The following is a 24,312-nucleotide window of genomic DNA, read 5'->3' on the forward strand; positions in this document are numbered from 1 at the left end:
CTGGATAATCTTTCAATTTTGTGGGCAATAAATCAAAGGACGGGGAGAACGTACCTGTAAAAATTCTCTCATCAAACATCCTAGGAGGAAAGGGAAAAAAAAGGGATTAGAAATAGGTGCTTCTAATGACTGAATTTTAGGTTTTAATTAATGAACAGCATTAAACCAAGTCAAAATAGTCATTTTATTCATCTCTAAAAAAAAGGAATGGATTTTTCAGTGAAAAAAAGAAAGCCTTTTAGCCTGTTGTGCAACCAAGCAACCTTAGAGCACATGCTTTTTAACTAAAGCACCTTTAAATCTGCTTATAAGTCATTCTCTTAATTTAATTAACTTATTAAATGAGGTTGCTATAGGCTGGCTTTACCAAAACAGACAGTGGGACCAAAGTAGCTGTTGCTGGACCTTCACTTCATGGCTTGGACCATTAACCAGATGCCACCTGTCGCCTGAATACCATATATTGATGCCACCCACAACTTCACTCGTGGGAGCAAAGTGTGTTTGGGGCCACATGCCGGGGCCTGATCCAGCACAGCGCAACCTGAGCAACGTGGGACATCTGGAAAGCTAATTCCTTTTAGGATGCCTGAGTCCTGTTGATGCTGGTGATTTTTAGCCCCCCCTGGGAGCCTCAGGCAGGGCTTTCCTGCACCGTAGTTTCATACCTCTAAGAGGGAAACAACACAAACACTGCACAGGCAGGGAGCGAATAAATAAATACATTATAGAGCAGATTTTCCTGACAGGGAAGCAAAGAGGGATTGCATGGTGCTGAGATAACCAGAAAAGCGTCCACTCCTCCTACTCCAGTGCAAACACAGATATCAAGACACAACGCCCTGCCTGTAGGCGATACATCCTCATCATTGTATATATAGAATGTCCATAAGTGATCACTGCAAAACAAGGTGGAGGGGAATCCCTGTGCGTTGTGAATATGGATGTTCCTCCTCCCACCCGAAGGCACTGCTCCCATCCACCAAATGCCTTTAGAAAGAGTTGTGCCATGATCAAAGGGTTCTGTTACCACCTGAACACTTAGGGTGGCACCGGCAGTGGCTGCACGGACTTACAACAGGGTGGCAGGGCTCGGGGGCAAGCGTGGTGTGGCCAGCCCTGCCACATCCTCACAAAAAGGGAAAGCACGATGGAAACCAGAGGTCTGGGGGGAAAAAACTACTTAGCTCTTTTCCATAAAAAAGTGTGAAAGGAGTTTTGGGCATCAAAACCAACCCTGTGAGCACAGAGGGAACACAGCTTAAATCCCTAAGCCCCCTGAGGCCATGCACTCTCCCTCGCCACCCACCTTTTGATGACAAAATGGATGTTGTGCCTCTCCTCCAGTATCCGCTTGAGTTTGGGGACGCCGTAGGTGCAAGGTCTTTTGAAGGGTATTTTGTCCGGGATGCCGATGATTTCCACGGCCTCGGGGTCACAGGCAATCTTGCGGTACGGGACGGGGACCATGTGGTCTAACCCCAAGGCTTCAGCTGAAAGGTGAACACATGGTTTTCACTTAAACACGCGCTTTTCCTTTTACAGATGATAAAATGAAGGCGTAAAGGCTTGAACTCCAGAAGAGCGAGTGCCTCCTGCCCTCTTCTCCTTTGCTTATCCTAGAAGGTGAGCCCTGTGAACAGCTCCCCCATGGGAGATGGTACAATGGGGGGACAATGCAGCAGCAAATGCAGCTAACGGTGTCCTCCAGAACCCCCAAATAGGCCCAGCGTTGCTCAAGCCAGGGGCAAGCTGGCCCACGTGCGGTCCCCAACCTCCCCGTGCCTGCAGCTGGTTGCTGAGCTATATAACTCACAAGTTGCATAGCACATATATGAATTGTAAGTTGTAGAGGTCATCTATAGCCCATACAGAACTCACGAGTGACACAGCAGGCATCTGTAGCCCATACAGAACTCACAATTGACACAGCAGACACCTATAGCCCATCTATAACTCGGGAATTATAAAATGAATTAAAAAGAACAGCCTGATGGGGATGGCACAGGCAACAAGCTCCAGCCCATCAGCCCATTCCCGAGCAACTTCCCAAGCTTACAGCTGCCCAAATGCCCTGGAACTAAACCAAAAGTGCTGCCCACGGCAAGGGGAGCACCAACGACACCCGTAAGCTGTGCAGGTGGAAAAAAAAGCAGCTGCAACACCAACCTTCTTTTTCCCTGTCACGTTAATGTAAAATGGCCGCATGGCACCGCTCCCTCTCGCCTGCCGGAGCCGGCGGTGCTCGGTTGCCCTGACCCGGTGTGCCACGCTCCAAACCGGGGCTGCTTTACAGCCCAGTTATAAATTCCTCGACAGTGGAGGGAGGGGGGGGGGGGCTCCAGATAGAAATATTGACATAACCTTCAGCAGACACCCAGAGACTGGGAGCTGCTGGGCTAAATGTGTTAGGATGAGAAGGGAGCTCTAGCATATGGCTTCTGCTGCTGTGTTAGGGAACAAAAATGATTGCTATATAATGATATGCAAACCACAAGCGCTGCAGATGCATAATGGGATATTAACTCCTACTCACCATATCTGCTGTTAAACAGAATTTGCACGCACTCCCTAAGGGTGTTGATATCTTCGGTTTCTTTTATAAAACTGTCCCACTTATCTATCAAAACAAAATATAAGAAATAAGGAACTTCCATATGGTTCGTACACAGCAGATGCACTTTTCTCCCGCGAAGCGCTGGGAAACAGGAACAAGACTTTGCTGCTTTAAAAATAATGATTTCCCTCTTCCTGAGTGGATTTTGCCAGGCTGGCAGACAAGGTCTGGGCTTCCCCAGCTCCAGCCCCAGCCCCAAGCAACCTCCTCTGCAGCCATGCATGTGCAAAGCAGATTCCTAAGAAATGACCCCATAAAACTTCTCAACCCTGAAATGAAAGACCCTCCGGGACACAGCAAACTCAACCTGAAACGAACCTTTGAAAGGTACGGCCATTTCACAGAGGAGCTTTTTATCTCCTTCTCTTCTTCTCAACTTCCCCACCCGTATTTTTCCCCTTTATTTAACGCAGGCAGGCGAGGGTTGTGATGTAAACATGTCAGCATTTTTAGGTTGCATTTCCCTTGGGTGGGGTGAAGGTGGGGAAATGGCAGAGTCCCCTCCCCGTTGCTGATCCCCCCCCCCAGGCACTGCTGCAGAATCACACCGGGGTTAGTGGGTTTCAGTTATTTTGAAATAACGCCAAGCTTTCAGCCCCTCTTTGCTGTTTGCAGCTCGGGCAAACGGCTTCAGCCAAAGCCGTGCACGAAGCCAGGATGGGCTTCCCCAGCCTGCCGGCAGTGCTCGGGGACCAAGCATCACGGAGGCGGCAGGGATGAAGGTCTTGGCTGTGATGCTGAGACACACAGCAAGTAGAGGGAATAAATCTTGCCACTGCAGCACCTCCAGCGCTGCCAGGTCCCTGGAGCAGATGGGAGACGGCTGGGGAGCGATGGGGCCAGGGGACACCTTTCCCTAATTGCTGGCTGCTGGCTGCCTCCGGTACCGGAGCAGGACACGGACCTGTCTTGTCGTGGACGATGGAGAAGAGGATGCGCTTGGACGAGTGCACGTTCTGGATGAGAGGACCTCCAGAGACAGACGATTTCTGTCCTGGACAAGAGGGGAGACAAGGAGAAAGGGCTGATGAGAGCCTGACCGATGCTCCGGGCACCCAAACAAGCCCCCGGGTGCTGTCCCCCACCAGTGACGCTGACCCGACCCTTCCAGCTCTCCTCCATGCACCCTGGCCTGTGACCACCCGCCAGGGTCCTGGCCACACCAAGCCCCCCCATGCACCCCCCTGGGGGGCAGCACCCAGTGTTTCAGGGCAAAGATGGGGGTGCGCCCTGTCGGCACCTCGCAGGCACGCGGGGAGGGGCTGGGGCGGCGCGGCATGGCATGGCGGGGGGCCCTCATCTCCACAGGGGCTGAGCTTTGCACAGATTTTCATCCAAGGATGGCCAAAACACCGGGGCCTGTCCCCGGCCAGCGCCTGCGGGGGGTGGGCTTCACAGCAGGCCCCCGTCTGAGAGCAAACTCCAGGCTATTACCACAGCAGTCGCTGTACTCCTGTGAGGAAGGCACCTTCAGCTCTCCCGCCGGCCTGGGCAGCAGCGCCTCGCCCGCCATGTTGGGCCCGGGCAGGCTGGAGGACACCTCTTGCTTTAGGTCGACGGCGATCTGGGCCGGCAGCGAGACGCCGTACAGAAAGTTGGTGACGGCGACGGCGGAGGGGGTGTCCTGGCCGGGGGGTTTGGCCATGGGACCGTTGGCACCAGAGTCTCGGCCGCCCTTGGAGGCGAGGGAGGGACAGGTCAACTCCACGCCGGGGTTTGGCTCTCGGCTGGGCTCCTCTGCTGGCCTGAGGGGAGGGAAGGAAAAAAGAGGAAGAAAAATCAGATTCCTTTGGGTCCCAGGACGAGCAAGGGTGTGGAGGGGGAAGAGCCATGCCTGGGAGGGTGGGACACGCTGCGCCACGGCTGCCCGGCTCTTTGTTTCAGAAATTACAGCCATCACCCAATACCTTGAGCTTCTGCAGCCACCTGGACCCTTTTTGTCTTCTTTAAGTGGGGCAGGTTGGTCTTAAGGTACTTCAACGCATTTTTATTAGCTAGGGCAAAGCTGCCTAGCTCCATGGTCTGGTGCATTTAAGGAGTAAAACGATTTGTGACAGTAACAACTTGACTCTGTCTCCTGTCCCAGCCCCCAGGACCCATGGCACCTTCAAGGGGGACCTCAGTCAGCCCAGGGACGAGCTTCAGACCGAGGAAGCCCACGTGCTTCACATGAGACAGGCGGCCGCAAGCTCACAGATGGCTCAAATTCTGCGTGTCCTACTTTTAGCTGTCTCAGCCTGATTTTCCAGAAGTGCCGAGCCTTCAGAGGAGGTATTTGGTAGCGCTCAGCATTTCTCTGAATGGATCCGAGGTGCCGCCAGCCAGGCAGAGGCAGAGGAAATGCGCCTGAAACCACCAAGCCGCTTGCAAAAACGTGGCCAAAATGGGGAACTGGCCCCGCCACAGTCCCCCACCTCCCTCCTCGCCTGGCGTTAAAAACCCCATTTCAGTTTGGGAAGAAGCCCACAGCATTTACGCTGGAAACCCCTCTGGAGACAGGAAAGCACTTAGCTTTCTGCAGCGGAAGTTTTGGCGGAGACACATAAAGTGATGCGGTTAATGCGCATGTTTACATGCGCTTATTATAGGAACAAGTCCGAAACAGTCTCGAGCCACCTGACACTGATGAGCCTCCAGGCTGGACCCAGGTTTCTGGGTCTGGGAGAGAAGCCAGCACATGGGAAGGACCCTCCTTGCCTGCTCTGCACAAAATCTCTGCATTGTCTGGCTTTGTAACAGCTGCCATCCCAAGGGCTCAGTGCCCTCCCGCCCCTTGGGGATCCCCAAAATTACCTTTTTAGCCTGAAACGGATGCTGTGGCTGTGTTCTAGGATGGCCATCAGGGATTTCACATCGTACTCCATGGGCTTCTTAAAGCTGATTCCCTCAGGCAAGCCAGCAACTGCCAGCGAGCCCGGCTCTTTCAGGAACCTCTCGTATGGCAAAGGGACCACGCTGCTCTTCCCCACAGCTTCACCTGAGGAGGGGACAGAGTTACACACCGATGGACACCTCGTGCCTCCGGCCACGGCCGAGCCAGGCTGGAGGAGTAAACTCAAGAGGCAAGAGATACCAACGGAAACGTTACGAGAAGAAAACCTCTTCCTACCTCTGCAGTTAGCATGCACAGCCCTACAAACCCTTTCTAGAAGTGCTAACTAATAAGAAACTCACAAAAGCCAATAAGCAGATGTCTCATCTTTTGGGCTGCACAGTAAAATCCTCAGCTGGGGTCACTTGGCCACAAGCTCACCCCCCAGGAACGCCCAGACACGTGCCAGTGAGGAATGTGGCTGCTGGCAAGCCAGAAGGGAGCTGAAAGCTGACAAAGGAGGCTGAAGGGCTCACACTGATTTTTATCTCATGTTTACCGAGATATTCTGGGAACCTTATTTTCAGTCAGTTTTCTTATTTTACCTCCTGGAAGAATCAAAAGTACTTTGCTTGCTGTTGCTGTCACACAGCCTCGATACACTTTGAAGGACAAGAAAAAAAAGCCAAACCCCAACAGTCTCCCTCCATCCCACCATTCACAGGCAGCACGAACATCGACACATTTGACTGCGCAATTGCATCCAGCAGCACAGGAATCCCACCCGCTCCCCTTGAATTGGGCACAGAGCTCCTCCATGTTCCCACCAGGCGGGGTTGTACCTCTAAGACCAAAATCTCCCCAGGCAGTCGGGAGCAAACTGCTTTCCCTTCCCCAGCAGCAGCAGATGACCAGCGAGCATCACAGCTATACAGAGATTTTCTAAATCAGCTAAAAAGTCCACATGCCCAAAGTGAGGATGCTTAACAGTGCTCTCCAGGCAAGACACCGACAGAAAACCAGTTCCCTCTGAAGAATTTCAAAGAATGGCCAAAACCCTTGAGCTACTCTCTGTGGAAAAATTACTTTGGAAACCACCCCAAGTCTCCATGACCAATAAACCTGGTGCTGAAAGCATGAAGCAGAAGAAACAGCCATGCAGGAATGCGACCTGTCTGGCAAAGCAGCGTCCAGATGCAGAACATCTGGTTGCATGGCAAGGTGTCTGTGCCTTCTCCTCCAGGCTGAGGGGCAGGCAGAGGAGATTATGGAACCTTTAAAGAGCTGTGGGATTCCATATTGTTAGTTTTCTTTAAAATCTTTTCCTTCTCTCTTCTTTAAGGAAAAAACCCCAAAACCCACACCAAAAGATCTTACAGAAGCCCTGGAAATCCTTGTGACACCATCAGCCAGTCCTTATTAAAAGTGATTTCTTCAACATATTCTTTGAAGGAACGCGTGATAACTAACGACGTGCGACTTGCATGAGCCATCAAGACTCCTTATACGCGGCATGGATAATGTTTTAATTAAGCCAATAACAGAAGTTTCAAAACGAACCTTTGAACCACAACACCACGAGTACACTTTCTGCAAGCTGACAGTTTCCCTGCCCCGATGTGCCAGCTCTAGCGGCTTTCCACCTCCCTCCATCACCTCTCTTCGTGATGGGGAGAAGCTCCCGACGCCCACGGAGGCTCCTTATCAACCCAACACTCAGTAACTCCCCAAACATATTTTTATGGGGAACGCGTTACTGTCAAAGTGACCTTCACCAAGCCTCGCGCTGCCGTGCAGAGGCTCATGGTTTAGCTAAAGAGAGACAATAATCATCATTAATGCCTGTTTAATAGAAGCCGGCGGTAATCAGTCATCCTGTTGGCGCAGAGATTACCCGGCTCTGGAGGGAATACGCGATCTTTTTGACTGAGCATTTTCTAAGATTTTTTTGTTTCCAATCCCTGTTGATGGGAGGCGACTAAAAGGATAAAAAAGAAAAAAATAAGAAAGATAACTGTTAATTTCTGACAGTCCTCTTGGTGTTGGAAACAGAATCACCCTGGGGCACTTATTATCTCCTGCGGTATTTCTCCCCACTCAACCAGGAGAGGTTCTTCCCAATGGGCATGCTGAGAGGGGAGCATTCGCCCAGCGGGTTTCACCATTGAGCGGCTCCGGGGTGGAAACAGCTGATCCTACTGAATCAGCAGCAAAGCCAGAACTACACCCAATGCCAGAATTACACTCAAAAAGCAAGAACTACATCCAGTGCCAAAGCTACACCCAACACCAGGGCCAAAACCACCAGCCTAGGGATGCCCAACCTCCTCCTGCTGTGGCAACGCTGGCCACCCCACGTTGGGACCTGGCCAGCTTGTCCCCGCACACATCCACACACCTCACCAAGGTAAAGAGCATCACAAACCCATCCTGACGGACGGACTGCCTGGTTCGTTCGTGGGATGCACCCTGATCAGGCTTTTTTATGCAATTATATATTTATGGTATGTCATATACGAATAATTCCCACATCCCCAAGAGACCTGCAAAGCCTGGCACTCTCCCAGCTCTGCAGCTTGCAGCGGGGATCCAGCCAGTGCTGAAACACCCTCCCCATGCTGCTCCCTTGGCTCTTCTGCATTGCCCCTTCCTTCCCTCTTGGGCCCAGGCTTTTGAAGGCAGTCAGAGGATTTGATTACCCCCGTTAATGGAAATATCACCTCCAAGTCCTCTAAGTGGTTTCAGAAAACCTCAGTGACTGTCAGTCCCTGAAGAAAGGGATACCATCTCCCTTTTCTGTCTGTGAAGCCCACGGCAGGCGCTGGTGGTGAGCACTGAATGACAGCCAGCAGCAGCAAAGCCTGCGCAGGAGCCCAGGGCAGCTGGTGGGAGCACCCGTTATCCCCCTCCTGTGGTGTGGGAGTGCCTGTTCCCAAAGCCAGCACACAAACAGGGGCAATGCTCGCGTTTCGGGCTCAGGGAGACCCGCATGGCCCCAGCAGGGCTCGGTAGCACACCCCAAATCCCAAATGGTGATGGGGAGTTGTGCCCCGGAAAGCAAAACACCCAGTTCTGCAGCTGGTCCAGCCACATGGCCTGAACTGCCCCGAAGCACCACGCAGGACTAATTCAACCTGCTGAGCAGCGCAGGGCAACGTTGGGGCTCGCCACACCGTTTTCACAACCCAACCTCGCTTTTCCTACCCGGGTCAGCGTGTGGCCCTAGAGGTGCTGCTGGGGGACAAGCTGGGGGCATGGCCTCTACCCCCAACCATGGGGGCTCCAGCGGGGACCTCCCGAGCAAGAAGCGCTGCTGCCGCTTGAGCCTCCACAGATTGGGCCCAGAGGGAGCTCTGCAACCCACTGGGTTACACATCAACAGCCATATGGTCATCTACATTTTAATTGCAGAAGCTTTATTGCTGGGGATGATGCATGTGCTGGAACGGCACCAGCTCGTCTCTCGGAGCCGGGGCTGCAGGGCCGCCTGCTAGAAAAATCATCTTTTTTTTCTTTTAAATAGACTTGCCAGGGAAAAGGGTGAGAGATTCTCTGCAGAGCCCCAACACAGCGCTTATGAAAGAGGTATTTGTGTAGATGCGGCATCAGGGAAAAAGCTTGAAAATCACCCTCAGGGCATGGCAGAGGCTTCCCCTGGTCGGGCAGCACAGAGGATGCTCCCCTCAGTACAGGGATATTTTTTTTTTTGCCCAGTTTGGGGCTGGAAAGTGAAGAAGCAATGGCCAGATCTTATCTCAACACAACACTAACCCTATGCAGGAGCACGTCCCACCACGCTGCCCCTGCCAGGTGCCTGCTCCCTCGCTGGGGAGCCGAGCTGGGGCCAAAAGCCGCATCTGGCAGCAGCGCTGGGCAGCTCAGCGAGCCCCAGGGGCAATCCAAATCCCCAAATGGAAGCGTGAAGGTTCTTACTATAAAGCACATCAAACACTTCCTCTACCATCTTCCTGAGGAGGTACACGTCTGATCCCTGGTCCGGGGAGACCCTGAGCACGCTTCGCCCGCACTCCTTTGCCTTCTTCTGAGCCTCCACATCCTGCTCCTTCCTCTGCTGGACTCCTGCGGAGGCGAGAGGAGAAAACGGGAGATGCTGCCGTGAGAAAAGGGTTTGTGGGCCATGCCATGCATGCTTTCGAGTGGCTGTGAAGCAATCAAACCCACCAGGTGAGTCACACCAGCTTCAGCCAAGGCTGAATGCATCCCTGCCCACCAAACTCCAGGTAAGACAGCGTCTTGTGGGCACCGGGTTCCTCACCGCCCCCACAGCATCAGCAAAGTCCTCTGGCTGGGCAGGCAGGTGCCCTGGGCCTCCCACCCAGCTAGCTCCCCGGCTCGGATGGGGTCACAGCCCCCGGCAGCCCTCGACATACAGGGGAATGTGCTGGCATGGGCAGTGGTGCCAGCAGCGCAGCTGGGAGCGGGGTCGGTCATCCTGTGTGTGCCCCCCCCTTTCCTGGTTTTACCCTCTCAGCTGCACTGAAACTGTTGTGATTAATTGGGCAGCACATTTCTTTTCTCTGGTTTCAATCTGCTTAGCCTTCAATCTCTCAGGAAAAGAAAATCCGCCTTTCTTGGAGGCTTTTTTACCCTTCAGCGTCTCGTAGCTCAGTAATACCAGCTATTTCCTGCTAATTTCCCCCATTAAACCTCAAATAAAGCATATCTTCAGCAATGACTTCCTTGCATCTCTAAACGTACAGAAAATTAAACACTACAAGTGCATTATTGCTGTTCTATCCAAAGCAATTCGCAAGGGATTTTCGGTGGCGAAGGACTAATTCCTTCATCATCCTCGACAGGCTCCTGCCAGTGAGCGGCCCTGGATGCTGCTGGGTGCTCAAGGAGGGGATTGTGGATCCCTCCCGGGAAAAGAGCCTGTGGCTGGGACATCGCTGGGATGGGGGCGAGAGCAAGCTGGGGCACCCACAGAACTAGCCATAAGAAAGAGGACAGCCACCCAACACCAGGCAACCTCTGGCAAGCTCTGCAGGCCTCCAACAGCACAGGGACACGGGCCCTGGAAAACTTTTTTGAGGTGTTTTACCAAGGTGGTGAAACACATCTGCATCCACACCCTCCCATGAGTGACTCTCCCTCCTGGCTGCGCGCTAACTCTCCTCCATTGACATTAATCCTGATCACTGTCAAGTCCCCTCGTGCATCAGGAAAGGCTGAGCCAGAGGTTCAGATAAAGGAAGGCGTTCAAGTGAGGTCTGCGCACCCAGAGAGATAAGAGGCTTCTTACATCTCCCAGAGATGTCTGCTTTAGATTATTTCAGATCCTTTCTAAGGGGGCAGCTAGACCATAAATCAGAGGCACTTTCAGGGATGCTTTCCACTGCGTGCCAGTTGTAAGAGCTTTACGGAGCTGAGCTGAGCCTGGGCCATTTATAATTCAAGACAGAGTTATCACGTTTCACCCTGTCTCCAACATCAGCTGCTTCGCCCGAACCCCATCGTCACGATTATGTGCTTTCAACCAGACGTGACCATTTCATTTTGACAAAGGTGTAAATGAAACTAAAGGAGAGGGGAATCGGGATCTAATGTCAGGCACCTTGCTGCAGCACAGCGGTAGGTCACTGCCTAGGATATATGTATATATAGTTCTAAAAGTGAGATTTGCAGATGGTCATCAATATTGTGAGCTGTAGCAAGACACAGGTGGCATTTAATATCTATGAGGGAGCTCTCTCCCGCTGGCCATCCCGCTGCCGCTCACGGCCGGGGACCTCCTGCCTCTCACAGGTGGTGGGAAGAAGAAGCAGAGTCAACCGTGAATGCAGGAAACATCCCCAAAATGCCTCCTGTCCTGCAAAACGCAACGCACCAAAGCAAAGAACAACTAACAGCGGCTGTCCTGGCTGCGAGTGCATGGCAGAGGTGGCAGGCAGCTGCCCGCAGCAGGCAGGACGGGGGTGCAGAGCGCAGCCTTGGCAGGGAGACGCTCCTGCAAAGCCGTGCTGGCTCACCCCGCACATGTGTGGTGAATAACCCGAGCAGACAGCGACCCTGGCAGCTTTACAGCGCTCATGTTTTCACTAGAGCAAACCCTTCCTGAGCAATCTCTCCAGTGGATTAAGCACCAATATGGTTTCCATCAACACGGTGCGTGTGCACACACAGCCAGGTCATTTCTCCCCACTGACATCCCACCATGGGCAGCGTGTGCGAGCAGATGCAGGACTGGGGTCCCCCCAGGTCTGGGGTCTGCCTCCCCCCCCAAGCCAGATCCCATCCCAGCTCCTGCACGGAGTGGGGAAAGCAGCAGCTGGCGTGCCGTGGCTGACACCGTCCAGTCCAAGAAATGCGGGTCCCCATTTACAGCAGAGGTCCCACCTTCCCCTCAGCTCCCAGGCTGTTTTCAGGGAGCTGGGACAGAGGGCTGGGTGCCAGCCTCACCACATGCAGGGCTTCCACCAGTCACACACGTCCCTGGTGTCTCTGATCTGAGACCAGGGAGACCACAGCTCCTGCTCAGGGCTCCCTTTCACCCCTGTTAGCCCCTCAAAAAAAAAAAAAAGCAACTCCACAACCAACGTTCCCAGCTCCCAAATCCATCCCTGTTTTTCCAAAACCAGGAAAAAAGCCTTGGCTCAAGAAAGCCTCTCTGGGGGATCGTGAGGACAAACTATTTCTGCTAAGTCCCCAAAAGCCACTCCAGCGCACTGGCCGTGCTGCCGTAGGCTGAGAGCACTGGGGGAGCAGAGCAGCCATCCAGCCCCGTGCCATCCCAGGGATGCTTCGGAGAGGCGAGCTGGGGCGCACGGTGCCCCCCCTGTGAGGGAAAAGGCTCTGGCCGTGGTTCCCACACGCTTTCTCCATCACTTCCACCACTGCTCAGCCCCATGGACAGACAGCAGTGTGGTGCCCCCCTGAACCACAACGTCTCCGTGCGCAGGGGGGTCCCAGCTGCCACAACTGCAACACCAACCTCGTTACGGGAGAAGACCGTGCTGGTGCGGATACTCACGGCAAAACTTCTGGAAATCAGCTTGCAGCTCCTTGCGGGTGCTGAGGAAGACCCGTCCCTTCTCGGTGCCCACCACGAAGGCGCTCTCCTCGTGGACGGCGATGCAGGCCACCTCTGCGTTCAGCTTGGAGAGCGCCGAGCACTGCAGGGAGGCAACCAGGTCAAAGCGGCTGTGGGAGCATCCCTGCTTGGCACCCCCCTGCCATTTTCCAGTGGGATTTTTTGCTTCCCATCAAAAGATTCCCCCATCAAAAGCAATGTTCTGGGTTGGGTCAGAATTTTATGGGGTTTATGACATCCCCAGCAACTTTACAGCTCCAGAAGGGCATCCAGCTGCACTGTGCTTTGCTGGAAAACAAGAACTATTTACCCATCATTTCACTTCACTTTTTCCTATCCTAAAAGTAAACATTTTATAGTATTTCTTTAAAGGAAAACATTCCTGTAAAAAAAAAACCCACCAACCAACAACAATTTGTATTTTTCCACCAGCTCTAATGAAATAAGGAGCACGGGAATCTTATTTCAGCTGCAGAACACTAATATGGTCAAAGTCTGGATTAGTTGAACGATTCTTCTTGTACAGTTATGCAAAACATTAAAGAGATGGAAAAGACTTCCTCCATTAATCCATTTTATGTAACATGCGCTTCCTGCTCTACATAATACACATGTATATGAGTTTTTATTATTATTATTTTTTATATTATAAAAGTTATGCAGTGCTGGCAGCCTGAGTCATATTCCCATAGCTATAGCACTGACACTATGAAGATGCTATCCCCAGGTCACGATTTAAATGGGTGAAAGGGGGGGGTTTCCCATCGCCAGTCCCAGTTAGACACATCGCCTGCCCCTGGCACTGTGGAGGGGCTGAAGGATGCTGGCAGCCAGGGAGAGAGCAGGACAGCAGCTGCCCAGGGACCAGCTCCCCTCGAGCTACCTTCAGCTCCCTGCACACATTTTCAGCAAGCTTGAATTGTGTGGGCTTAAACCAGTCTCTATACTGGGTCATTTTAGCTCCTGCTCACCTTCTTCGAGAAGGAGGTATTGAATCACATCGCCCAAAATAGATATTTTTACGAAAGCACCTTTCAAAAACCAGTAGCAAATGAAAGCATTTTGTTCAAAGAGCCCAATACATAAAAAATAAACACAAAATCTAAGGGATGTGAGAACTGGAGGCAGACCAAATCCAAACCCTATGCCCGCTTGGTGACACGCATGTGGCGCCGTGGTTTATTTATCACACACGCAGGCAGCCAGGATTCAGTGGGTGCAGAGCCTGGTGCTGGTGAAGTGCTGGGATAAAGGCTGAATTTCAGGAGCAGCCTGGCCCCCTGGCCCTGGTGTAAGCACCTAATGAGGACTGCGGTATAATGTATATTCGTTAAGAAGCCAAACTATGATAACACAATTTGCTGTACAGGATGGCATGTATATAAATCACCAAAGCTGCCTGGGGTGGGTCAGCGCTGGGGAACCTGCTCCTTAGTGGGGTGGTGATGGTCAAAGAGAAGGAAATTAGTAGGAGTGAAAAAAACCCCTACCTGCACAGAGAAGACAACACATCCAAGACAAAAATACTAAATGTGACTTGGCTTTAAAAAGGAAGGGCTATTTAGCACGTCGCATTGCATTAGACAGTTGTTACTACACACCCACTTTCCCTTCTTGATCACATTCACAGTTAAAAATAAGATTAGCTCTGGTCCACGAGACTTAATCCAGACAGTTATCTTGTTTATGTAAGCACGGCTGACTTAGGCAAGGTTTCCACCGGGAATTCTACGTCAAAAGATATGAAAGTTATTTTCTTTGTTCTCGGAGATAAAAGCCATTGTTCTCCTGTTGTGTAAAAGCTCACGGTAACATTGGTAAAACATCAAGAAAAAAACCCAACCAACCACCCTACATTCAGTTGATACCAACATAAATATTAATGGGAAAACAATACACATCTGAGATTAACTTGGGCTGACTTTATGATCCTTACAGCTGTCAGGGCAGAAGAGGATTTTTATTTCCCAGCTCCAGCAACTCCCTGGGCTTTCTGGCAGTGGAGGCGAGCGGGACGAGCTCGACAGCGCTCCTGCTTCAGCCCTGCTCCCAGCCAGCCCCATCACAGGGAGGTGAAAGGATGGAGGGGGACGGGAGCCTTACCATGGAGTCTAAGGCAGACACTAAGCTGGTGATGATTTCGTCTTTCTGGGGAAAAACCATATTCCACTGGTCAGCTCTGGAGGTGCCAAGCGTCACGTCTAAAGGCTTTCCTGCCAGGGCCATATTCACCTGAAAATAGGAAAAAAAAGATTTTTAGATATGCATCCCTGTTACTAATGGAGAGCCAGTGCTGAGCATCACCAGTGCAGCCCCGTCACCAGCGTGTGCCATGGGCTACGGCGCAACGCTGGCATAGACAGAGAGGAAACTGAGGCACTGAGAGAGGCCAGGGCCAGCCCGAGCCCCATGTTCCCCACGTCTCCTCTGCTAAAGGCAGCTAATTGCAGACGCTGCTGAGCCATAAGCAAACCCCAGAGCCAATGCTGTGTGTCCCTGCAGCGGCCAGGTCACCTCTGCCCTCGGGTCTCACCCCTGGGGAGAATCCACCACTGCGTGGGGCGTGCTGGACGCCTGCCTGGTGGGACAGCCCGGCTGAGCAGGCTGCGGCCGTGCCGAGCTGGAGGATGCCATGCTAAAGCAGACACGGAGCGCTGGCATGCCGAGCTCTGCAGGCAGCAGAGAGCAGGGGGTGATGCATGCGTCCCCGCACAGACCCCGTGCTGGCTGTCCCCATGCCTCCCTCCCCATACCCTGGGCAAAAGGACAGCCTGGCAGCCAAAGGTTTCCCTGAAATGGGCCAAAGCCACAGGGTGCTCTGCCTTCACCCCAAGGGAGAGAGGCAGCTCGTGGGGAGGGGCTCCACCATCACATCATCCCACCCGCAGCGCCTGGGGGACCGTGCTGGTGAGAGCAGGACCGGGCAGTGCGCAAGGACCCTGCACCCAAGAGGGGCTCAGCCCCAGGAGCTCCATCCTTCACTGCAAAACGGGGGAAAACAGGGAAAAATGCGTGCTGGAACTGCGCCAGGTCCCTGCGCCCTGGTGTGCCCATTTCACCATGACACACAGCGATGCTGGCACTGCAGGGGAAACTGAGGCAGGGGCTTGCCCCGCGTAAATCACCCCACTCCCACACTGGGGCACCCACACCTGATACAGCATCACTCCCCGGCACCCAACACAGTCCCTCCCAGCTATTGCCCCTCCACCTGTAGGGCAGCGTCCTGCTGCCCAGCTTTAATCCTGCGAATAAAGGGTGGCAAATTAGCCGGCAACACTCAGGAGCCACTCAAACCAGATCGTAAATCATGTGCTCACAAGCGGATAAAAGAGGCTGGAGAATTTCTAACAAGGCTAGACGGGCAGGAGCCAGGGAATATGAATGAAGCTGCCTGCACATAACTCGATTTGCGGCTCAGTTGATAACCACAGCCGCTCAGCCCTGCTGAAAACGAGGGGTAAAAGTCAGCAGCAAAAACCCAAATTCACCTTCCCGCCCTGGTCTGCACCCGCGTCCAAGCAGAAGGAATCTGCACGCAAAGCAGGGCTGTGCTGCTCCACACAACTGGGGAAATGGGGGAAATGGGAGGTTTGGGCCCCAAACAGCAGCACCCCCCACCCCACCCCCCCTCACCCCACCCCCCCCCGCCAGCATCTCTAGCATCTCTGCAGGTGCCTGAGCATGCTCAGGGCAGGGGTTTTCTTAATGAAGCTGATGGACAGCTCTTCTCCCCCAAGATCTTGGGGGAAATAAAACCAGAACCAGGCACCAGCTTGGCAAACAAAGCAGGAAACTGAGCCCATGGTCCTGCAGCCTGGGTGCTACCGCCCTCCGGCACAGCCCCGCTGACGTCCCCACGCTGGGGACAGGGCTCTGCCAGGCACCTCCACAGCATCACCAGGATTGCAGCAACGCAGGAAATGATCCACCCTGCTCCAGTCCCGCGGTCTGGGCATGCACGGATGGACGGGTGGACAAGGGACCGCTTCACATGCAAGCTCCCGAGCAGCTCCCTGCACACAGCCCTGCCAGCGCACGGAACTCATGATTCCTTCTTTTAATCAATGCCGTGTTAATAAGCGGTGCCTTGTCGCAGCTGGCAGGGAGCAGCACGGCAATGGCAATGCCGGTCCTGAGCCACCGCTTTCCTGGCTCCCAGGACACCAGGCAGCTGCAACCCTGGGCTGGGGACCAGCCACCACCTGGGGGCTGCCATCGGGAAAGGACCCAGTCCAGGGTGCATCATAATGCCCCCACTAGCACCCGCCTGGAAAACAGCCTTATTTGGATGCCCACACGTATTTTGGAGTGCCCTAATTATTATCAAATATGACTGTTATGACAGGGATGTTCTTGCCACTTTCCAGTGGCATTTTGGAGAACTGGTCCTGGCCTCGGTGGGGCTGGTCGTGGCCCCTTCGAGACCTGAAGCTGCACCAACCTGCTTGGCCATGGCCTCCCACGGAAAGCAAGCGGCACTTACAGGGAAGAGATGCTCCTCCCTCAGCTGCAAAATGCAAAGCCACAAGCTGGATCCAGCCCCAGAGGGAGAACCAAAGGGAAAGCCCAGGATAACATCAGCGGGAAGTGGGACAGGGTCCCTCACCCACTCCCTGCTCTGCAGAGACTGGGACAAAAGTAATCCTTTTCACCTGGCTGAGGGTTTCATAAAAAGGGAGAATCACTCAACAAGAAAAAAAATTATAATAAAAATATGACCCAAGTAATACAGCAGGACTTTAAGGGATGGAGGGGACAATATTCCTGGTAAAGCTTTTAATCATTTGTGGTCACGAAGAGCAGTGACAGCAGATTTAGAAAAGGGGGAAATAAAAGGGATGAAAAAAACTTCACGGCAAGTGCTAGGCTTATACAAATCAAATTAAGACATACAGCTTGAAGTTGTTTGTCTAATCAAAGGGAAAGTAATCTTTAGGAAAACTGGGGTAAACCATTCTTATAGCAGTTAGGGCCGGCAGCAGGGAGTGAGGTGGGTAGGATGGGTGCAGAGCATTCCACTCCCTTCCCAGGACTCCACATGCCCATCCTGCTGAAATCCCACCCCAAGGCACCCACCAAGGGACGAGTTCCCCCTCCCAGCCCACAGTGGGGGCTCAGCTCCGGCCCCAGCCCCATCCCACCTCCTAGGGGCACAGGGTGACTCAAGGACTGTCACACTGCTGTCATGGGGCCAAAGCAATGTTTGCAGATTGGTTTTATTTTTATATATAAGAAACAAAATTATATTTTATTTTATTATTATTGAATTATTTCCCCCTCTCTCCAGAATGATTCTTGCAGGGATAGGATGAGCAGTGCAGGGACAGGGGTGCTGCACCATAGGCGGCACAGGATGCCGTCGCCTGCTCGGCTCTTACAACACCTTCCTCGCCTCCCTTTATAATCCTGGGAAAGATTAGAAATTTGGCCCTGGGGGAGTTTCGCTCGTGAATCACCTGCGCAGCAGCAAAGGCAAACCCAGGCGTGTGGGGAGGCTCCTGAACCCCTGCAGAAATGGCAGCGGTCCCCCCAGCCCCGCGCCCGCAGCAGGCGCATCCCCTCTTCATCCCTCTGACTGCTGCTGCAGGGCAGCATCTCTCCCCAACATAAACATCCTCCCGTCTTGCACGCTGCATCACCATTTCCAAAGCGTTTCAAGAAAACAAAACAGTAAAAGAAACAAACGAAACCAAAACCAAGCCAATGACAACCCCCCCAAAAGAAATTTCTAAGCAGAAAACTGTCTCGTTATAGCCCTCAAATTATAAACAGGTTCAATTAGGAGAAATTGAGGGGAGATGACTGTGAGCCAGCACGGTGCGGCTCCAGCATCGCCTGCCAGGCTGGGGCTTGACTCGTGGCAAAGACAGATGCTGGAAGCTCCCAGTATTGACTTAAGGATGGGAGACCTTCCATCTCCCTTCTTCTTCCACATCTTTTCAAGCCTTACAGTGATTTCCACCCCCCCCACTACCACCAGAAGCACCAGCATCTTATTTATTAGGCCGAGCTAGAGTTTCCACACGGCCACGGCAGAACCTGGGGAAGGACCACCACTGCCATCCTCCCCACGGCTTTCACCTTGGAGCGTAAAAGCCTTATTTAGCATAAACCCCCCAAATCCTGTTCCCCAAAGGAAGCTGGGTGCTCATCAGGGACTCACAAAACTCAGATAAACTTCTTGCTGGCTCTCCCCATGCCCATCACTCCTCTGGGCCACCCTTGCCATCAGAAAAAAACCCAAACCAATAACCCCTTTTTTATGTATTACCCCAGTGCAGTGAGAGACACCATGAGATGAGAAGAGCCAAATGCCCAGGAGGGACCAAGGACATCCTACAAATGTTTCTTGTTACATTGACTTCTACCAATACTGGGTATTTTTTTCTACCAATACTGGGTCTAAACCAATTCATTTGGGCTTTTTCCTGGAGGTCTACCGCACCTTATAAATCTAACCCTGCCAACTTTCACCACATGAAGCATCTCCTGTAACAAGGAGCTGGTGAGGACACCAGACCACTCAAAACCACTGCAGGGCAAATCATGCAACCACCAGTGCCCTGACCCAAACCCGTAAGTGCCAGGTGGGTGCTAAGAGCCGCATCTTCCAGCTCAGCCTTAACCACCAGCTGCATCCAAGGGTGACAAGCTGGAGGACACCGGCTCAGCCACAGGACCGAGGTCTGATGGCAAAAAAACAGGGGAGCAGCATGGAGAGCCCCGAAGAGATGCTACCACTGCTGCTTTCTTGCCCTACGGACATTACAGCATCACCACCACGGAAATCCCCCTGTGCGCCCGCCCGGGATGTTTATAAAGCCTCCAACCGCATGGGCTGGCTCCCAGTTCAGGGAGCTAAACAGGAATTTAAATTAATGAGCTTTGACTGTTCAGCGTGGCGCGGGTAGGGGGAGATGAGGGAGACGAAAAAGAATCAAAAGAACGCCCATCGTGCCAGTCCTGGCTGCAGCTCCACACAAGAGTGGCTAGAAATTATCTGCTTATTCCTTTTTCCAGGAAAATTGTGCCTGTTGCTTCAGCAGTGCCGGTGAGACCATGGGAAGCCCAAGTGAGCCAGCCCCAATTTCAGCAAAACAGTTAAAAAAGGAATATAGATGATATAGATATATATATTAGAGGTAGGTCTTGAGATGGATTTTGGGCTATTTACCTCCCCGGGAAGAGGAGGGACAGCCTGGGGTACGTTAGAGCAGGGGAAAGCACTGGTCGGGGTGGGAGACTTTTGAAGGAGGTATCTGGGCTCCAGGGCCACCCGAAATGCTCGATGAGCCACGGGGACACTGGGCACCACATTCAGCTGCCTCCGTCCCCTGGGAAGCAAGGGAGCAGGACTGGCACCCACAGCCCGTCTGGAGGGAGGGCAGCCCCTGCGTGTGAACATAACGATGACCCACATGTAACGATGAGACGACAGTGATTGTATTTGTAATTGCCTTTTACTCCAGGAGGGCATATTTAAAGGGGATTTTTAAAAATTACACCGGCCCTGGAGGATATTTAAGCAATTAGCCCTGGCTATCATTAAGCATGCTTTAAAATCAATCAGGAGCCATCCTGATATGAGCCAGAGGGACAAATAATGTACTTTGCTAGTGCCGGGACAGCAAGCAAGGGGTCTGTCCCTGGTGTCCCCATTGAGGACATCGCTTTGGAGCAGGACCCACACTAAGGGTTATCTCCCCACTGAGGCAGGGGCAGCAACTCGGAAGGTATTTCTCTGTCCCCCTCCATCATGGAGACTTTTGAGGTCCCTTTTTCAGCAGGTGGCTGTTAGCAGCGAGGTGCCCAGCGAGCACCCCTGGAACCCACACAAACCACAGCGGGGCAAAAGCCAGGGGTAGGGACCACGCTTGAATTTCATCTTGTAGGTTATTTTTTTTTCTATTCGCTTCCATCAACACCAGTATCTGCAGAACCAGCCAATATAGCGAAGCTGTCTCGGGCGTGGGAGCACCGTGGCATGGCCCCACGCTTACTGAGTAACTGGCCTTGCAGTTTTTGCTGCAGCAGTGGAGATTTCTGCTCGGCATGGGCAACATGCTCGCGGCAGCATGGCTTCAGCCTACCTGTGCCCCCCAGCTAAACCCTAATCCCACACACCCAGCTCAGTGCCCGCCTCTGGCCGCTGTGGCTGCATCCTTTCCATCCCGAGCTGGTGCGGGGCAAAGCCACACAACTCCCACTGCGGCGGTATATTGCTTCATTAGCGATGCTTCGTTAGCAGGCGGTTGGTGAGCTGCACATTCTGCACCGATACCAGTGGTACAGCAGATAACTGTGGTCCAAGGCACTCACAACATGCCCAGAAACACCCTCAAATGTCTAAACACCCCAAAAAGCCCTTAGATTCCTAATCCCTGCCCCATGCATGGGTGCCCCTGCAGTACAGCCCTCCCAGGGCAGGTGGGGGGGCTCTGGGTTCTGGGGGACCCCAGGTGCCACAATGCTAACGCACCCGCTGCAAAAAAGCGTCTGCTGAGGACACATCTGCATCCCCCAAAGGTGCGTGCCGGTGCACCCCCAGCCCCATAATCTGGTCCAACTGCTGCCCCATAACTACTGCCAAATCTCTCCCCACATCCACAAACTCCCCCCATATTTTTTTTTTGGGGGGGGGGGGGAGGGGGGGAGATGCTACTTTTCAAGCTGATACCTTTTTGCAAAAGCCTGAGAGCAGCAGAGCTGGGAGGCAAACAGCCTGCGGCACACTCCGGGGCACCCGACTGCTTGTGCCCACACACCCCCTGTGCCCGCAGCCCTTACCTCGCCAGCTCTCTCAGACTCCCCGTATTTTTCCCCCAACTCCTTCCAGCCAGGTAGTACCGGGCAGAACACACTCCCACCACCGGACACCTCCTCCCCTGTTTTATTTTACCGGCAAAACCCAGGGCACCTGCTGGAAAAGCTTCTCACGTACACCCCGGCACCACAACATCCACCGGCATCGCCGCCTCAGCTCTGCTTTACCAGATAATCTGGTGCCCGCTGTGGTTTAGTCCCACTTAGAAAAGAAGCAAAGAGCAAACCGGGGGCTCCCGCGGGGGACGCGTCCGCTGCATGAATTTAGCTTTCCCCCCCCCCAACCAGGGCGTTGCATTCTGCTGCCGCCTTGGTTTTCTTAAGCCTGGCCTAGGCGGGCACACAAATATAATAGAGTAAAATTACAGTAGGGCTTCTGTCTAGTGCAAAGAGAGACGGAGCGGGATCAAGTGCCCTTCAGAAGCTGCATCTCATCTCCCCCAGGATAAACACTTTCATGTCACGGCGGCTGCTGGGGGGGATCGCTCTGCCTGCGGAGCTCGAGCAGCACGGCTTTCAGCTCTAGACAAGTTTCCACGCCGCAATCTCGTGGCAGGCAGGCACAGAAGCTCTCGCTTCAAGCAACTGCCTCTTCATTTATTAAAGAAATTAATAAAAAAAAAAAAAAAAAAGGCGGGGGGCGGGGGGAAGTAAGCATTAGTCCAAGCGTTCCCACCATTGCAGGGGAGGGATGCTGTGAGCGCTGTGCACGGAAAGTGGCCGTGGCTGGTGGCAGTGAGGCCGGAGATGGACTTCACGGTGCCCAACGGGTGAGTCAAGGCACCCAGCCATGGGGACCTGGGTGCCTGCGTGGCTCCCCGCGTTCAGCCTCCCTGCCCAGGGGGATGCCCAGCCCCAAAGCCCGGCCCGTGACGGGGAGCTCAGCACCCCTTCCCACATCGGAGCAAAGCCCGTGCTTTGCCGTTCCTAGAAGAAGCAGCGGGCAGCGAGGGCACGGAGCGGCATCCCACGCGCCAGGGCTCGGGTTGCACTTCCCAGAAGCGGGCAGCCGGGGAAGCCAAAATTAGCAGGCGACTAATTCTGCCCCTCGGTACATCCCCTGCCCCTGCACCACCGTGACTGCTGCTTATCACCAGAAGATGCCGGCAAGCCCTTGCCTAGAGAAAAAATGAGATGAAACGAGCCCAGAAGCCACAGGACAACTTGCAAGGCAGGTCTTGGGGTTGCACCAAGCTCAGTCCCCAGGCCTGTATCACCTCACCCCCCCACATCGATACCCGGGTCCAGCTCTGCACACCCCAACGGGCGCTGGGGCAGGGAAGGCAGGCAGATACAGTTCCCAGCCTCCGGTTCAGCGCTGTAAGCTAACGCTGGGGTTATTTAAAGCCCGAGTTTTAGCAGCATTCAGCTACTGGTTGCGTGATCAGGATAAAAAATCGCAATCCTAATTCCTGGCCCCCCGGTGCCTATGGCAACTGGTATCCGTCTCCTTGGAAACTAATCTCGTGGTATTTGAACAATGTACCAAGGGCCTTTAATCTCCCAAACACTGTAAATCTTTATTCTAGCCTGCTCTCCTCCTACCCCAAGAGCCAACATAAAAAGCCCGTTGTTTTCCATGAAGTCACCAAGAGCCTAACTTGAATTTTATATTACACAGACACATCTTTTTGCTTTTTTTTTTTCCTTCCCTTTCGCGCCCCCCCCCCCCCCCCTCCAAATTAAGGAAAAATCCCATGTTCACGATGCCCACAGGTGCACCAGCACTGGCCCCACACCACAGTACAAGGTTTGCTTTCTCTGAACGGTGCCCAATGCTCTGTCCCGGCTATCGCCTCAGTTGGTGTGCCCACCTTGTGTCTGTCTAACCACGTACTGCTCCATGTAATAGTAACAAATAATGATAATTCTGAATTATCTAGCAGAAAAATCCCCCAACTGCAAATAGAGAGAGACGCAGCGCCCAGGCAGGGGAGGCATGAGTTTGCAAGGGCTCAGCAGAGGATGGCCCAGCCTGGTCCTCACCATGAAAGCGGATGCTGGCGTCTTGCTCTGCAACACTCAACCCCAAGGTTTTATTCTTTTACAAAGGTGCCGTTGATGGCACTGATCCCCCCCAACCCCTGACTCCAGCCCATGGCCACCACTGCTCAGCACCGGCCTTTTGCTCTGCCCAAGGAGGTCCCCGATAGAGAGCTGCTACCTAATCTCATTAGTTTATCCCTAATATTTCTCTCTGGCTATTGGTGTCTCAGTGTCAAGTATTCCCTGTGTTTCAGGATGGGCTATTTGCTAATCCCACGCCTGGATAAGAATATAATCTCCGCCACATAAATAAGCTCAATAAAAAAAATAAAATTACTTTCTAAGAGGATGAAAGGAGGCTTGGAGATGGGAGCATCCCGCGCCCTGAGCTCCCCGCTCCTTCCCTCTCCCTTCTCCCTTATTTCATGGGATGGATTGGAAAGGCAAGAGCAGGTCCGGGGTCGCCCCAGCACTCACCCACTGCCCCAGCCCGGTGGCGGGGAGCACGTGTGCTGAGAGCCGGTGCCGCTGTGCCCTGTCACCCATGGCCTTGGTGCCTGCCCAGAATCGGGCATCCCACGCAGGCAGGGGACTCATCACCGGCAATGGAGGAGCCTTTGCTGAAGCCGGGCACACAGCCACCCCTGCGTGACCCTCCAAGGGAGCCAGCAGTGCCACCTGGAAGGGGGAGGCTGCCGGCAGCTGCTGCCCCAGCCAGCCTGGATCCCTATTTCCTTCCTGGGCAGCCTCTGGCCATGGCACCAGCCCCGAAACCGGCTGTTTCTCATGCAAACCCCAGCAAACCCCGCCATTACTGCGGCACTATCAGGGATCGGCATCACCGCCGGCTGCCAGACACAAACAGCCGCAGGTGCCGCATGGCCCCCACCCAGCTCAGGCACAGGCATCACCCTCCACTGGGAGATGATGCGCCGGGAGCCACCGGGTCCGGCCACGAACACTCTGGCTTCCCTGGACCCTGGCATCACAACCAGCATCACGATGGCTGCAGCGCCA

General features: G+C 53.5%; 1 protein-coding gene across 8 annotated transcripts in view; it reads right to left on the bottom strand.

Moving 5' to 3' along the window:
- The window catches only part of GTF2IRD1 (GTF2I repeat domain containing 1), a 67,701-nt gene that overhangs the window by 30,695 nt on the left and 12,694 nt on the right, over positions 1–24,312 (bottom strand). For all 8 annotated transcript variants that reach the window (XR_005830717.1, XR_005830718.1, XM_040613480.1 and 5 more), the window contains exons 2-10: positions 14,587–14,715; positions 12,424–12,565; positions 9,363–9,509; positions 5,411–5,594; positions 4,052–4,362; positions 3,522–3,611; positions 2,537–2,620; positions 1,310–1,493; positions 55–80 (exon numbers count right to left, since the gene is read on the bottom strand). Coding sequence is in view for 6 of the 8 variants with exons in the window: in XM_040613480.1 (XP_040469414.1) it covers positions 55–80; positions 1,310–1,493; positions 2,537–2,620; positions 3,522–3,611; positions 4,052–4,362; positions 5,411–5,594; positions 9,363–9,509; positions 12,424–12,565; positions 14,587–14,709 (1,291 nt within the window). In the remaining 2 variants the exon portion in view is untranslated. The remainder of the gene's footprint in view (positions 1–54; positions 81–1,309; positions 1,494–2,536; positions 2,621–3,521; positions 3,612–4,051; positions 4,363–5,410; positions 5,595–9,362; positions 9,510–12,423; positions 12,566–14,586; positions 14,716–24,312) is intronic.

Source organism: Falco naumanni, chromosome 1, assembly GCF_017639655.2.
Source record: "Falco naumanni isolate bFalNau1 chromosome 1, bFalNau1.pat, whole genome shotgun sequence".
In the NCBI taxonomy this organism is placed as follows: Eukaryota; Metazoa; Chordata; class Aves; order Falconiformes; family Falconidae; genus Falco; species Falco naumanni.